The 15,631-nt window shown below is 39.3% G+C and overlaps 2 protein-coding genes across 8 annotated transcripts in view; one reads left to right on the top strand and one right to left on the bottom strand.

Moving 5' to 3' along the window:
- WDR19 (WD repeat domain 19) overlaps window positions 1-4,010 on the top strand; it is an 81,045-nt gene extending 77,035 nt beyond the window's left edge. For both annotated transcript variants that reach the window (XM_006066133.4, XM_006066134.4), the window contains one exon: window positions 3,699-4,010. The gene's annotated coding sequence lies outside the window, so the exon portion shown is untranslated. The remainder of the gene's footprint in view (window positions 1-3,698) is intronic.
- A 143-nt stretch (window positions 4,011-4,153) lies between these two features.
- Window positions 4,154-15,631, bottom strand: part of RFC1 (replication factor C subunit 1) — an 82,098-nt gene continuing 70,620 nt past the window's right edge. For 5 of the 6 annotated variants that reach the window (XM_044945974.2, XM_044945975.2, XM_044945971.2 and 2 more), the window contains 6 exons: window positions 12,827-12,981; window positions 12,583-12,700; window positions 11,068-11,213; window positions 9,026-9,239; window positions 7,625-7,816; window positions 5,206-6,594 (listed from right to left, as the gene is read on the bottom strand). In XM_044945974.2, the coding sequence (XP_044801909.2) occupies window positions 6,511-6,594; window positions 7,625-7,816; window positions 9,026-9,239; window positions 11,068-11,213; window positions 12,583-12,700; window positions 12,827-12,981 (909 nt within the window). In that variant the 3' untranslated portion in view covers window positions 5,206-6,510. Of the gene's footprint in view, window positions 5,174-5,205; window positions 6,595-7,624; window positions 7,817-9,025; window positions 9,240-11,067; window positions 11,214-12,582; window positions 12,701-12,826; window positions 12,982-15,631 lie in introns of those variants that run through there. The other variant, XM_044945973.2, reaches the window with a different exon arrangement.

Below are 15,631 nucleotides of genomic sequence, written 5' to 3'. Positions count from 1 at the left end.
CCCTGGGCCTCTGGCAACCAACAATTTGTTCTGCATCTGTGAGTTCAGTGGGTTTTTTTTAACTACACATATAAGTGAGACGGGGATTCCCTGGTAGTTCAGACAGTAAAGAGTCTGCCTGCAATGCAGGAGACCCAGGTTCAATCCCTGAGTTGGGACGATCCCTGGAGAAAGAAATGGCACCCCACTCCAGTATTCTTGCCTGGAAAATCCCTTGGACAGAGGAGCCTGGTGGGCTACAGTCCATGGGGTCCCAAAGAGTCACACACAACTGAGCAACTTCACTTTCACTTTTCATAAGTAGATAGTACAGTTACCTGTCTCTCATTTCATTTAGCATAATGCCCTTAAGGTCCATCCACGTTGTTGCAAATAGCAGTATTGCCTTCTTTTGTATATGTATATACACAAGATATACACCACATATATTTTGTTGAGGGCTTTTGCAACTATGTTCAGAGATACTGGCCTGTAATTTTCTTTTTTGTAGTTTCCTTGTCTGGTTTTGGTACCAAAGTAATGCTGGCCTCATAAAATGAGCTTGGAAAAGTTTGAGAAGGTAATTCTTTAGATGCTTGGTAGCATTCACCAGTGAAGCCATCTGGTCCTAGATTTTTTTTATTACTGATTCAATCTCCTTTACAGTAATTGGCCTTTTTTTTTTTTTTTTTTTAATTTCCTCACAATTCAGTCTTAACAAGGTTGTGTGTTTCTAGGAATTTATCCATTTCCTCTAAGTTGTGCATTTTGCTGGTCTTATAGTTTCATATAAGTCTCTTACAATCTTTTATATTCCCATGTTATTGAATATCATATCCCTTCCTTCATTTCTGAGTCCCCTTTCTTTCTTGGTGAGTCTAGCTAAAGGTTTATTATCTTCTGAGAAATAAAAAGCAGCTATTAGTTTCATTGAACTTTTCTATTGTCTTTTAAGTCTCCATTTATTTCTGCTCTTTGAAATTTCCTTCCACTAACTTTGGGCTTAGCTTGTTCATTTAGCTCCTTAAGTTAGGCTGATCTATTTATTTGAGATCATTCTTGTTTCTTAATGTAGGTATTTATTGTTATGAGTTTCTTTTCAGAAGTGTTTTTGTTGCATCCCGTAAGATTTGGTTTGCTGTACAGCTGTCCCTCAGTATTCGTGGGGGATTGGTTCTAGGACCCCTAGTGGATACCGACACCCATGGACGCTCAAGTCCCTTATTTACAGTGGTGTAGTATTTGCATATAACCTATGCACCTCTTCCCATGCACTTTAAATCACCTCTAGACTACTTATATAACTGAATGCAATGTAAATGCTATATAAAAAGCTGCCAGCATGTGGCAAATTCACATTTTGCCTTTTGGAACTTTTTGGTACTTCTGAATTTTTTTGATCCATGGTTGGTTGGATCTGTGAATACAGAACCCACAGATATGAAGGGCCAACGATATTGCCATTTTCAAGTTTTTTTTTTCTTCTTGATTTCTTCTGTGACCTCAGTGGTTGCTGAGTAGTATGTTTTAATTTCTACATATTTGTACATTTTCCAGTTTTCTTGAAATTGATTTCTAGTTTTGTATTTCTGTTGTCAGAAAAGATGTTTGATATGATTTCAGTCTTCTAAATTTATTAAGACTTGTTTTGTGGCCTGACATGTGATCTGTCCACTTATGCTTGTTTAGTCCATCTGGTCAAACACATCATTTAAGACCAATGTTTACTTACTGATTTTCTGTCAAAGGAAGATTTATTCACTGATGAAAGTGGGATAGTGAAGTCCCCTACCATTATGGTATTGCTCCTTCTCCCTTGAGATACGTTAATATTTGCTTTATATTTACAAATGTTATATCCTCTTGTGGACTGATCCCTTTATCAGTATATAATGGCCTTCTTTGTCCTTTATTACAGTCTTTGTTTTAAAGTCTATTGTGTTTAAGTATAGCTATTCCCGGTTTCTTCTGATTTCCCTATCTTTTTCCATTCCAGTCTGTGTGTCCTTAGAGTGGAGTCTAGTAGGCTGCCTACAGATGGATCTTGGTTTTAATCTATTCTCTTTTGATCAGAGAATTTATAGTTAAATAGTTACTGATAGATACGGACTTACTACCGCTTTGTTTTCTGGCTGTTATTCCTTTGTTCTTGCTCCTTTCTCTCCTTTTGTGATTTGACAGTTTTCTGTAGTTGTATGTTCAGATTCTTTTGTCTACTATAGGTTTTGCTTTGTGGATACCATGCTGCTGCTGCTAAGTCACTTCAGTCGTGTCCAACTCTGTGCGACCCCATAGACAGCAGCCCACCAGGTTCCCCCGTCCCTGGGATTCTCCAGACAAGAACACTGGAGTGGATACCATAAGACTTACATAAAATGCAACAGTCTATTTGAAGCTGATAACAACTTAAGTTCAAATGCATTTTTACTCTCTTTGTCCACATTCTGACATCACAGTTTACATCTTTGTCTCTTGAGAGTCCCCTGGACTGCAAGGAGATCCAACCAGTCCATCCTAAAGGAGATCAGTCCTGGGTGTTCACTGGAAGGACTGATGTTGAAGCTGAAACTCCAATACTTTGGCCACCTGATGCCAAGAACTGACTCATTTGAAAAGACCCTGATGCTGGGAAAGATTGTCGTCCCCTTCTCCTCCTGCCCTCAAGAGAATGAGATGGTTGGATGGCATCACCCACTCAATGGACATGGGTTTGAGTAAACTCCGGGAGTTGGTGATGGACAAGGAGGCCTGGCATGCTGTGGTTCATAGGGTTGCAGAGTCGGACACAACCAAGCAACTGAACTGAACCTTATGTATCATTAACAAATTACTGTAGTTATAAAACCTTTGCATTATGAGAAGGATATCTATAGAATAGTTTATATACATAGCTTATTCACTTTATGGATATAATAAAACATTATTTTTACTCTTGTTTAACTTTCACACTAGTTATAAGTACCTTTCATTAGTCTGCATTTATATTTACTTTTACCATTGAGATTTACAATTTCATATATCTCCCTATTATTAAGTAGTGCCCTTGCATTTCAGCTTAAAGAAGTCCCTTTAACATTTCTATAAGGCCAGTCTAGTGGTGATGAACCTCTTTAGCTTTTCCTTGTCTGGAAAATTCTTTCTCTCTCCTTTAGTTCTGAAGGATGGCTTTGCCAGATAAACTATTCTTGACGGGCAGTTTTATTCTTTCAGCACTTTACAGGCTAGAAGAGAATGGCCTGATGTTGTCAAAGCTGCTCCTGAAAAATCTGCTGACGTTCTTATGGGGAGGAGGAGGTTCCCTTGGACATAACAAGCTATCTTTTGCTGCTTTTAAGATTCTTTCCTTGTCTTTAACTTCTGGCAGTTTAATTGTAATGTGTCTTGGCATGGGTCTCTTTGGGTTGAGTTGCTGAGCACTAACTTTGCATTTCCTCATTCTTCTCAGTAAGGTGGCTGTTGTCAACATGATCCTCACTTTATAACAGAGGTTCAACAACCTGCCCATACAATTTTATCAACTGAAAGGCCAAGACTGAAACTCAGTACTAATTACAGACTGAAAATTTCTCACCTACATGTAGTGATCCTGCTTCACATTCCAGAAAATGTGCAAAATATCATGCTTAGCTTTTTTTATTACTAAATGCCAGTTTATTATTTGAAGCCTTTATAAAAGCATATGGGGTTTATTTTTTATTTTTTTTTGGTATACTTTTTAGGTATAATGATCCTGAGAAGACAGCATTTTTCTACAAGAGGCTGTGTTTCTGCCCCTAGCAGTTTAAGGATGGTTCTTCCTGGATACAGAAAAAAATAAGGTCACATCTCCAGGTCACCACTTTCAACTTCTGTAGAGTGACAGTGATATATAACATGCTATTTTTTATACTTTGTATATTTCCTCTTCTGAGTCTTACATATTCAGTGCTCTGTACTGTTAATAGTAACCTATGACATAATTGTAAATATTCAGCTTTTTGATATCTTTTATATTTTGAAATATCCCCTTTAAAATAAACTGATTAAATATTTGTAATGTTTTCCTGTATTTAAAGACAGAAAAAGAAATAAAGTAGCTTTGAAACACTGAAGTTTAGACAGCACAGGTGTTAAAAAGTTTAAAGTGAGAGGCTTACACAAATCAAGTCCTAGAATAAAAATATCAAAAATCAGTAAAATCAATATTTGAAAGAATGAGTGAAACTATAAGCTTATGTTTCCTGAGTCATTATACTATGTAGTACAGAATTCCTGTCAAAAGTTAAATCATTTGACATCCGCTAGAGATGTACATTATTCAGTATCTTCCCCAAGGTGGCCCTGAGGGTTCCTTCCCCAGAGTATAGTACCCCGCATACTATACAGGTGAGTATATACTTCCTTGCCATCCAAAACCAGAGTACCAAAGTCTGAGCAGAGACAAGGTCATGCAGCCTAACTCTGAATGTATCAGATGATACAATTTTACAGGGTAGCCACCAGCATCCTGAGCATTACAGAGGTACCTACGAGCCTAGGGTAGAAACCAAAGTGCCAATGACATTTTACAGCACCAGGTATCCATATGAATACCTCCAGCTTTATAATCTCTTTTTTCCCTCCCAAAGGCTGGCTAGAGGCCTTGGCCTTACTTTCTAAGTGATACAAGTCATTATCATTAAACCTACCCATAAGGGGCTTAGACATTCACTAGTGAACATAACTGTACCAAAACTTATTTAGGAAGATACTCTTCCCAATACATACACCAGTATACTCCTTGTTAATAACTTCAAGAGGCCCGATAATGTTGCTGCAAATAAAAGACTGCCAAAACTTAAAAGATGAAGGATAAAGTAGTAGTAGTAATAAACTAGTAGTTTCTTACAGACTACCAAATAGCCAAGATTCAATGGATCTCAAAAAAAGAAAGTATGCTGCAAGGATGATGTGTGGCCTCCAGTGGCTCCAATAAGGATTTGCTGGTTGCTCCAAATCATACTGAACAAGTCAAGGACACAACCCGCTGACCTGGGCGCAAGGAGATTACAATTACAATCTTTCTCCCGGGGAGCACAGAGCAAGTTAACAGACACAACTTGCACATCCAAAAGTGACAGAAGAATATGCAGAAGAAATGTGTGCTCACCCACTGGTGAGGTGAGGCAGTCATCAATCAAGGAAATCTTCACTGAAGCAGAAGTTTCAAGCAGGGCTTTAACAAAAAGAGGGACATGGCTCAGTAGGCAAAGGCTTAAGGAAACAGTTTATTCCCATAATGAACTTAATCTATATGGAAGACGTTTTTCACACTGGTAAATACATTTTAAATGTCTCAAGACTTAATCTTGTTATAGAGGTGAGAGAGACAATCAGTTCCCTAAAGGCTGGAACAGATTCCAGATTTTACATTCCTTTTAACACATACCTCACAGAAGTAGCACGTACCTCTGAGCATTTATTGACAAGATTAAATAATCGCTAGACACCCAAACTCAAGGCTGGTTCCACAGCCTCAAGGCTCCTCAACAAGCGCAGCTGCAGATACAATGGAAAGTCCCAGCAGGGCTGTGAGCCTGTGAGGATGGAACCGGCTCTCCCAAGGACAAAGTCAGCAAAAGCCTGTGTGCGTTTTGTCCCAAACCAGAGGAAGGTAAGAGTCTGAGCCAGCCTAGGCCTTTCTGGTTTGAACCTGATGAGCTGAAACTCTGGAAGGTTAGGAATGTCTGACATTCCTTTTGCAGCCACAATACTCTCTAATAATAACAAAGAGGCCTCTCCATGAAATTCTGTTCACAGCAGAGGTGTGTGTGGTTGACTTTCACAGGGGAACGATGTTTGGAATTAGAGTTTGACTCTTCAGCTGCAAAAGTTACATGTTTTACACAAGAGGTTAGTAGGAATATAGTTAGCTTTTGTATCCAATCATCTGCAAATTAGTAAGGAAAAATATACCAACATAATATTTTACTGTACAAGATAACAATCTTAAGAATCTGTACATGTAGCCTGTGACACATTTTTATTCCTAGTTTATATTTGGCAAGATATTTGACAATGTACAAAGAAAACCCAGTTCTAGGTGGTGATTATTTTGTATTATGATTTATTTACAAAAGTTCACCACATTATAGTAACTATGCTTTTTAAAAAGTCAGGATTGGTCCCATAATGGCCATTAGGATAAACTCGTAAGCCTACAAAAGCCGCCTTACTACCTCTGTTCCCAGACATATCGCTGTTCACTAAAAATCTGACTCCAAAGCCCACATGCAGTTTCTAATTCTGATTATACAGTCATCTTGAAGTACAATCTGTTAGACTGACAGGGACAGTGGAGGACCTACGCAGTCCTAATAACCTCTATAAGAGGTGTACATCAGCCTACTGGTTACGTCCTTCTAGCTGTACCACCGTTTATCTGCAATGAGACCATGAGGCTGTCCCATTACACTAGAACATGGTTCCTCTGGGAAAACAAGGTATTCTCTAAGACCAGCTGAGACTGGTCAGCAGGGTAAGCAAAAAGTAGCTGTCAACAGTGAAAGAGTTTCATTTCTTTGAACTTTTTCCTTTTCCTTTTCTGGACTCCTTATCTTTTTCTGATTTTGAAGGCTTTGAAGATTTTGTCTTTTTCTGTTGGGAGGGAAAGATGCACAAAATAGTTAGCATTTGTGTTTATGGGTTAGTTCATCTCTACAATAAATCAAATCTTTATCTGCAACTTAATAAAGAAGCAAGGCTGCAAACGCCTGTATCCTGAACTGCAGCTACCCTTGATGTGCTTACTAACAGCGACTGGCTAGGTGTGTGGCCTTTAAACTACTGAAAAGCTATTTAGCCTCTAGAACCAGACTATGTTCCCCAATATGCAGTTTCTTAGACTTCAGGTATAGATATACTTAGGAAAGACAAAACAAGCAAGAGATCATTTACACACGCAGTAATGGTTTCATGAAGAATTGTCTTTTCTTTCAGTTTCAGATTAGAGATCCAAACACACAGTTTGAGCAGGGGAAGGAGTGGTGTGTCTAGACAAGACTAGTGAGAGCCACACTGGAGAGGCCACTACCCCACCCCTACACATACAAAACAGAATCGAGGGGCACAAATGATAAACGCACCCACACCAAGGACAGAAGAAGATACAAACTAGATTTCCTTTGCCTTGGCCCATGGTAAACAGTGAACCGACACCATAAATGATTTTAATCTTTCCTAGAAAAAGATGAGGATGTTTTGCTCTGAGAAGTTTCTATAGGCAGTTCAATAGCCATAGCAAAAAAAAAACAACAGAAGGGAGGAATAGTTTCATTAAAAATGCTTTTCTTAATTATGCTGTGAAAATGTGTCTGTGTGTAAAGCACACACCAAGAGCGGGAAAAAAAAAACCAAAACAGTCCTTTCTCCAACAGAGAATAAGACCATCAATATGATGGCCTAGTTTCTTGCTATCAGGCTCCTACACCCTTATAAGAAGCTGTTTATAAAAACGAAATCTATACTTTCTTTACCCTTGGAACTGTGATGAACAAAAAAACTTTTTCTCAGCTTCCTCTGCTACTTGCTAAACAGGCTCTGAATAATTCAAAAGGCAAGTTACATACAAGGTAAGCTATTTTGAGGGAGTATCATGGCTTCTCCTATTGGTATATTAAAATAGTACCTTGATCATAGCATCAGTTTCCAAAGTGTCCTGGTCTTTCTCATCAGACTGAGAGTCATCTTCATTTAACTCTTCATTGTATTCAGAATCCAGAGATGGGCCTGTGCTATGTCTGTGTGTCTTTACGGCCTGGAGTGAATATGGAGTAAGGTGGACTTCTTTATTGTAAGCTCTTGTGAAGGCTGCTTTCACCTACACAAAAGGAATAGAGTTTTTAAAACTTCAAGTGTCAAACAACCCTTTAAACTTTGTAGGCCTAGAGGCTTTGAGAGACCCTAGGAACCCCTTGAAATTGTTTGTAAAATATGCATGCAAGTACATGCAAGTCTATCTCTATGCATTTTTCTATGGAGAAGTTCCTATTTTTCATGACATTCTTAATAGAGCCCATGACAAAAAGGAAGAATGCAACATTGTAAACCAGGGACTTCCCTGGTGGTCCAGTGACTAAGACTCTGAACTCCCAGTGCACGGGGCCCAGAGTCAACCCCTGGTCAGGGAACCAGATCCCACATGCCGCAATGAAGACTTGGCACAGCCAAATAAATAAATGTATTTTTTTTTTAAACTGTAAATCAACTATCTTCAACAAATTTTTTTTTTTAATATGAATCAGTATTTGGGAACATTAGGCAGATTTCTAATAATCATTTTAAGTCATCATTTTTTTCTATTCAGTGCTCTCTGCAGTTCTACAAAGTGACAAAGTTGATCAGTAAACCAACAAATCAAAAAAGATTTACAATGAAGTACAAGACTAAAGGTGGCCTCTAATTACCACAGAATATATAAATTACATTTCCCACAAAAACAGGTTATTTCAAAATACTACGTAACTTGAAAAGCCTTAATTTCAAGCTTCTAAACCTAACTGCTGAATTAGTGCAAAAATTCTAACAATGGATAAATTCTCTTGTGAGAATTTACCTATAGTCATTCCCATAGTCAAGTCAAAGTTCTAGAGAAGGCAAGTCACAGAGAATATAACTTCCAGAACAGCACCAAATAAAAAGGCACCGGGTGAAGTCTTAGATGTCACAAATTCATGTCACTTTAGTTTTTTCATGCTCATTATAAGAAGTCTGTGTGTCTGTTACTCCCCCAGGCTCATCTGCCCATCCTTATAAAGGATACATTTATTAATATATTTGCTCCTCAGATTTCACATCGTGCTTTCCCATTTAGCATAAAGCAAAGATAAAACTATAAATTACAAAGTCAAATCCCAAAGTCTACTCTTAATATTGTACTCAAATAGTATCTTTGGAAAGTGCAGACCATAAGCAAAAAGCATTTAAGAAAAAAAAAAATAAACTTTTGAAAGCATCTAAAACATTTCTGAAATACTCCAGTATATGGTAATTATAAAGTGTTGGAAAACCAGTGGAGTACATAGTTTACCTTGGGATCCAGTTTAGAGAACGGACTAGGTCTGCCTCCCCAGCTGCTAATTTCCATAATACTCTCGAAGTCATCTTTCATCAAATAATATGCATCCATAAGCGCAACAACATCCTGTACTCCTTCTATCCCTTGTGAGGCCAAGGGCTGTACAAGTGCATCTCTTATATGTGACAGATAATCCATGTTTACTGTCCTTTTGCTGGAGTAAGTTCTTAAAACAAAAGAGATACAAATGTAGTCACTGGCAAACTACCACCAGCTCACAGTTTGCTAGAATTTAATCCACTTTTAGTAAAGCTCAAAGGAATGCTTACTAATTAATAGCTGGAGTAGGGAAAGCTTAGCACTTACACCACTAGGCTGATGGATACACATTAGTGTATCTACACAAATACAGTGGAAGCATCAGAGAGGGACACCTGGGCAAACTGATGCTTCATCTTTAAAAAGCAATGGGCAGAGAATAGGAAAAGAGCTGAGATGCAGGCCTTCAGCTTTATTAATGAGAAGAGCTGGGGAAAGAGCCCTTTCCCGCTTCTGGAGGCCACCTACGTCTCTTGGGTCACAGTCCCTTCTTCCATTTTCAAGTCAGCAGAGGAAGAGCAGCATCTTCAGATCTCTGCCTAACTGCTGCCTTCCCCCACCACTTTTTTTTTTTTTTTTTTGGTAAAAACACTTAACAATTACATTGGGCCTATCCTGATAATCCAGGGTAACTACTATCTCAAGATGAGAATAAATTCGTGTTAAGACATTAAGTTTTGGTAATTTGTTACAGCAGCAATAGAAAACTAATACAGGGTAGCAAAAAAAAACCCCTATACCACAGGCTATGAAGAGGGAAAAGAGTAGGAAGCAGGATTCTATAGGAACAAAAGAAAGGCGTGTCTTGGTTCAGTTTTAAATAAAAGTTAACAGTAGACTAATATTCTCTTCAGGGACCAGAAAGGAAAATGCAATTATTCAAGTAGTTCTTCGTGGTTAAAAATGAATCCCTAAAGTTCCGTCTAGTCAAGGCTGTGGTTTATCCAGTGGTCATATATGGATGTGAGAGTTGGACTGTGAAGAAAGCTGAGCTTTGAAGAATTGATGCTTTTGAACTGTGGTGTTGGAGAAGACTCTTGAGAGCCCCTTGGACTGCAAGGAGATCCAACCAGTCCATTCTAAAGGAGATCAGTCCTGGGCATTCTTTGGAAGGAATGATGCTAAAGCTGAAACTCCATGCGAAGAGCTGACTCATTGGAAAAGACTCTGATGCTGGGAGGGATTGGGGGCAGGAGGAGAAGGGGACGACAGAGGATGAGATGGCTGGAAGGCATCACTGACTCGATGGACATGAGTTTGGGTGAACTCCAGAAGATGGTGATGGACAGGGAGGCCTGGCGTGCTGCAATTCATGGGGTCGCAAAGAGTCAGACACGACTGAACTGAACCTAACTGAAAGTTCACCTAATATTTGTGTGCACATACATTTTCTAAGTTTCTAAACTGTAACAGAATTTTACCAAATAACAAGAATTTTTGAACTTCTTAAACTCCTCTAAGGAGACTGGTTTTCAATTCTCTGAGTATCTACATTCTGTGATATGCTAAACTGTATCCCCTACCCCAAATGACCAGGTCAGTTTACTATTAGCATAGGAAGCAAAAAGTAGTTCATCTATTTAAATAGTTCTCTTTCTCCTATTAAGTATTTTGGAGACCAAGACATTATGTATGCCTCCTAGTAATAGACATACTCACAATAACAACAAATAATAGCACTATCTCAGATTTATATAGTTTTAAAACTTAACATTATGGCACATCTACCATCTGGCTTTATTTTCCAAAGTATCCTTTTAAGTAATAAAGCAAGTGTTACACTAATTATAGATAATAAAACTCAGGGCCATGAACTTATCCATGATCATTTATCTAATTAGTAATAAAATCAAAACTAAAACACAAATCTTTGTGACTCATGGTGTCATTATTAGAGAAAGGCTAAATATACTACCCTGATTTTAAAATGTCGAGCATGGAGTAATACTGCTTACCTGAGACTCATATGCAAAGCCAGGTCCTGAACGGTACGATCGTGTTTGCCCATAGATGAGTACTTCCCCAACCAACTCGGGAAGGTAGGAAACTGGGTCATGTACCCCCTCATTAACTCTCCAGGAAGAACACTGGCATAAATGGCCTAAAAAAAAATGAATTGCAGTCCACAAGTTAAATCCAGTACTAAGCTGCTTCTTTAGCAGCTGCTGGCTTCTAAGCAGTCTCTGGAAAGTGAGGCAACACTGTCCCCTGTGCCCTTTCCCTCTGTCTCTGATTTGCTGATATGGGAAGCTTCAACTTGAGGGAACAACTGATTGCTATAAATGTCTTGGACCAAAACATGTTATGGCCCTCAGAGATCATCTCACCGACCTAGCTTCCTCAGCCAGCTGGTCTCAACACACACACCAGCTACTTCAGGTCAATGTCACGGAAAAGATTTTAAGAGGGATATGACTGTCTTAAAAAAAATATATTGATAGACCCAGGTCAATCAAAGCATGGAAAATCTAATAATTAGAGAAATAAGTAAACTGGGACTTGAGGAAAGTTCTTTTTTTTAAATAGGCATCCTTGGTTATCTTTTATAGCCACAGTTTCTAACTTTTTTAAGGCTGGAATTATACATAAATTTTCTACCCTGCTTTAACAATTTTCTGTCATTAGTATTCTTTATATTAGATCATCTTTACAATTTTAAAGGCTGCATAAACATACCATCAAGAGGATTTACCATAATTAATCAGACTCCTATTGCTGACCATAGAGATTTTCTCCCATTTCTTGCTATCAGAATTAATGTTTTAGGGAGTATTTTTGTACATTAAATTCTTGCTGTGTTTAGCATTATTTCTTTAGGATAAATCCTCACAGGTATAATTATTAGGTACAGAGAAAAATGAACACTTCTAAAACAAAATAAAAAGATATCTTTAAAAGAAGAGTAGACCTTCCAGAAGTCCCTTGCTTGTTACTCAGGTCAATTATTAAATATACAAAACTCAAGAGCAAGTAACAGTCTTAACAACGAAAGTTTGCAGAATTCTGTTTGAGTAAAAGATATCAACCTACATAAAGTAATCAATATAAAACTGCCTCTGTAGCAAGGAAATTAAAGAAAATCAGAATTCACGTATCAGAAAAGTGGCTACAGACCTGCCCCTGCAGCATTTCTTCAAGAATAAGCTACTTAGTAACAATATGGGAAAGCCAAGAATGACAAAAAAGAAAAGGATTCTTAAGATAAAAGAAAGCAAATGAAACTAGATTCATATCTTAGTTAGGACCAAAATCTAACTTTCCTATTTCATATGTCCATTTATAAAAAAACATTGAAAAGTAAGGCTAGATTAAGAAACAGAATAGTGACCACAGGATACTTTATAAAAGACTGTATTTTTGCCATTAAAAGTTTAAATGTTTATCTAGTATTCAAATAATTACAAGAGCTAAAAGCTGTTTTTGTTCTAACTAAAGCCGAGTCTGCACTTTAAGGGGAGCCCTGTGCTTACCTGTGTGGGCAGAAGACTCCAGCTTTGCTTATTCCGGATTTGACGGTCCACTAGGTCACCATCACATATGCTGTCTGCTGCTCTGCTTAAAAGCATCAAGTGCTTTTTCATGTCACCCCTGCAGGAATACACCAGTCTGGGTTACACCACTGTCCACACTCCACACCCTCCCTCCCAGGGCACCTGGCCTTCGTGGGGCTGCGAGGGTGCCGATCCTAACTCCTCGCTACCTCTGAACACTCACCCTGCAGCCACGGGCTTCACATGTATGTAATTCTCCTGGACAAAGAGGGGTGCTATTGAATAATCATGGAAGAAGAGATCTGATTTGTCCATAAGTGACATATGAGCAGTCTCCTCTCCAGTTACAAACACTTTCCGGGCAACATCAAATGGGCCCTGAAAGAGAGAGGGACATAGCTAGTAGAACAGCCAACATCCAAAACACTGACGACACCAAGCGCAGGCTAAGATGTGGGGCAAAAGAGACTTCATTTCACTGCTGGCAGGAATGCAAGACGTTATAGGCACTTTGGAAGGCAGACCTTACAAAACTCTTTATCATCCCATCCAGCACGTGTGCTCCTTGATATTTACCTAAATGAACTGAAAACACAAAATAACCTGCACATGAATGCTTATAGCAGTTTTATTCAAAACTGCCAAAACCTGGAGGTAATCAAGACATCCTTCAACAGGTGAATGAATGGATAAACTATGGTATACCCAAACACTGTACTGCCATTCAGCACTAAAGAAAAAAGAGTTATAAAGCCATGAGAGGATATGGAGAAGCCTTAAATGGATACTACTAAGTGAAAGGAGCCAATCTGAAAAGGTGACATGCTATATGGTTCCAATTGTATAACATTCCGAAAAACCTGAAACTATAGAAACGGTAAAAAGACTAGTGGTTGCCAGGGGTTGGGAGAAGTGAGGGACGAAGAGGCAAAGCAAAGAGGATTTTTAGGGCAGTCAAAGTATTCTGTGCAATACTACAATGGTGGATACAAGCCATTGCTGCTAAGTCGCTTCAGTGATGTCCGACTCTGTGTGACCCCATAGATGGCAGCCCACCAGGCTCCCCCATCCCTGGGATTCTCCAGGCAAGAACACTGGAGTGGGTTGCCATTTCCTTCTCCAATGCATGAAAGTGAAAAGTCAAAGTGAAGTCACTCAGTCATGTCCAACTCTTAGGGACCCCATGGACTGCAGCCTACCAGGCTCTTCCGTCCATGGGATTTTCCAGGCAAGAGTACTGGAGTGGGGTGCCATTGCCTTCTTCGGGATACAAGCCATTACACATTGTCAAATTTCACAGAACATATAAAACCAAGAGCAAACCCTAATGTTAAACTATGGACTTTGGGTGACAATGATATGTCAGTGTAGGTTCATCAGTTATAACAAATGTAACACTCCTGTAGGGGATATTGATGGTAGGGGACATTACACAAGTCTGGGGACAGGACATACCTAGGAAATCTCAATTTATGTAGACCTCTAGTCTCAGAGAGGTCAACTATAAACCATTTGAAACAAGATTAATTCTGAAGTTTCAAAACCATTCAAAACCTGAAACCCATACACAAGGGACTCTGGAAAAGCTATTAGCAGCTATTAGATCAGATCAGATAAGATCAGTCGCTCAGTTGTGTCCGACTCTTTGCGACCCCATGAATTGCAGCACGCCAGGCCTCGTTGTCCATCACCAACTCCCGGAGTTCACTCAGACTCACGTCCATCGAGTCAATGATGCCATCCAGCCATCTCATCCTCTGTTGTCCCCTTCTCCTCTTGTCCCCAATCCCTCCCAGAATCAGAGTCTTTTCCAATGAGTCAACTGTTCGCATGAGGTGGCCAAAGTACTGGAGTTTCAGCTTTAGCATCATTCCTTCCAAAGAAATCCCAGGGCTGATCTCCTTCAGAATGGACTGGTTGGATCTCCTTGCAGTCCAAGGGACTCTCAAGAGTCTTCTCCAACACCACAGTTCAAAAGCATCAATTCTTCGGTGCTCAGCCTTCTTCAAAATCCAACTCTCACATCCATACATGACCACAGGAAAAACCATAGCCTTGACTAGATCAACCTTTGTTGGCAAAGTAATGTCTCTGCTTTTGAATATGCTATCTACGTTGGTCATAACTTTCCTTCCAAGGAGTAAGCGTCTTTTAATTTCATGGCTGCAGGCACCATCTGCAGTGATTTTGGAGCCCAGAAAAATCAAGTCTGACACTGTTTCCACTGTTTCCCCATCTATTTCCCATGAAGTGGTGGAACCGGATGCCATGATCTTCATTTTCTGAATGTTGAGCTTTAAGCCAACTTTTTCACTCTCCACTTTCACTTTCATCAAGAGGCTTTTGAGTTCCTCTTCACTTTCTGCCATAAGGGTGGTGTCATCTGCATATCTGAGGTTATTGATATTTCTCCCAGCAATCTTGATTCCAGCTTGTGTTTCTTCCAGTCCAGCGTTTCTCATGATGTACTCTGCATATAAGTTAAATAAACAGGGTGACAATATACAGCCTTGATGGACTCCTTTTCCTATTTGGAACCAGTCTGTTGTTCCATGTCCAGTTCGAAGTGTTGCTTCCTGACCTGCATACTTTCTGACCTGCAAATTTCTCAAGAGGCAGATCAGGTGGTCTGGTACTCCCATCTCTTGAAGAATTTTCCACAGTTTATTGTGATCCACACAGTCAAAGGCTTTGGCATAGTCAATAAAGCAGAAATAGATGTTTTTCTGGAACTCTCTTGCTTTTTCTATGATCCAGCGGATGCTGGCAATTTGATCTCTGGTTCCTTTGCCTTTTCTAAAACCAGCTTGAACATCTGGAAGTTCACGGTTCACATATTGCTGAAGCCTGGCTTGGAGAATTTTGAGCATTACTTTACTAGCGTGTGAGATGAGTGCAATTGTGCGGTAGTTTGAGCATTCTTTGGCATTGCCTTTCTTTGGGATTGGAATGAAAACTGACCTTTTCCAGTCCTGTGGCCACTGCTGAGTTTTCCAAATTTGCTGGCATATTGAGTGCAGCACTTTCA

The sequence above is a fragment of the Bubalus bubalis genome, chromosome 7, assembly GCF_019923935.1.
Source record: "Bubalus bubalis isolate 160015118507 breed Murrah chromosome 7, NDDB_SH_1, whole genome shotgun sequence".
NCBI classification, from domain to species: domain Eukaryota; kingdom Metazoa; phylum Chordata; class Mammalia; order Artiodactyla; family Bovidae; genus Bubalus; species Bubalus bubalis.
The sequence above is the reverse complement of the archived record's forward strand: the minus strand, read 5'-3'. Positions and strand labels throughout refer to the sequence as shown.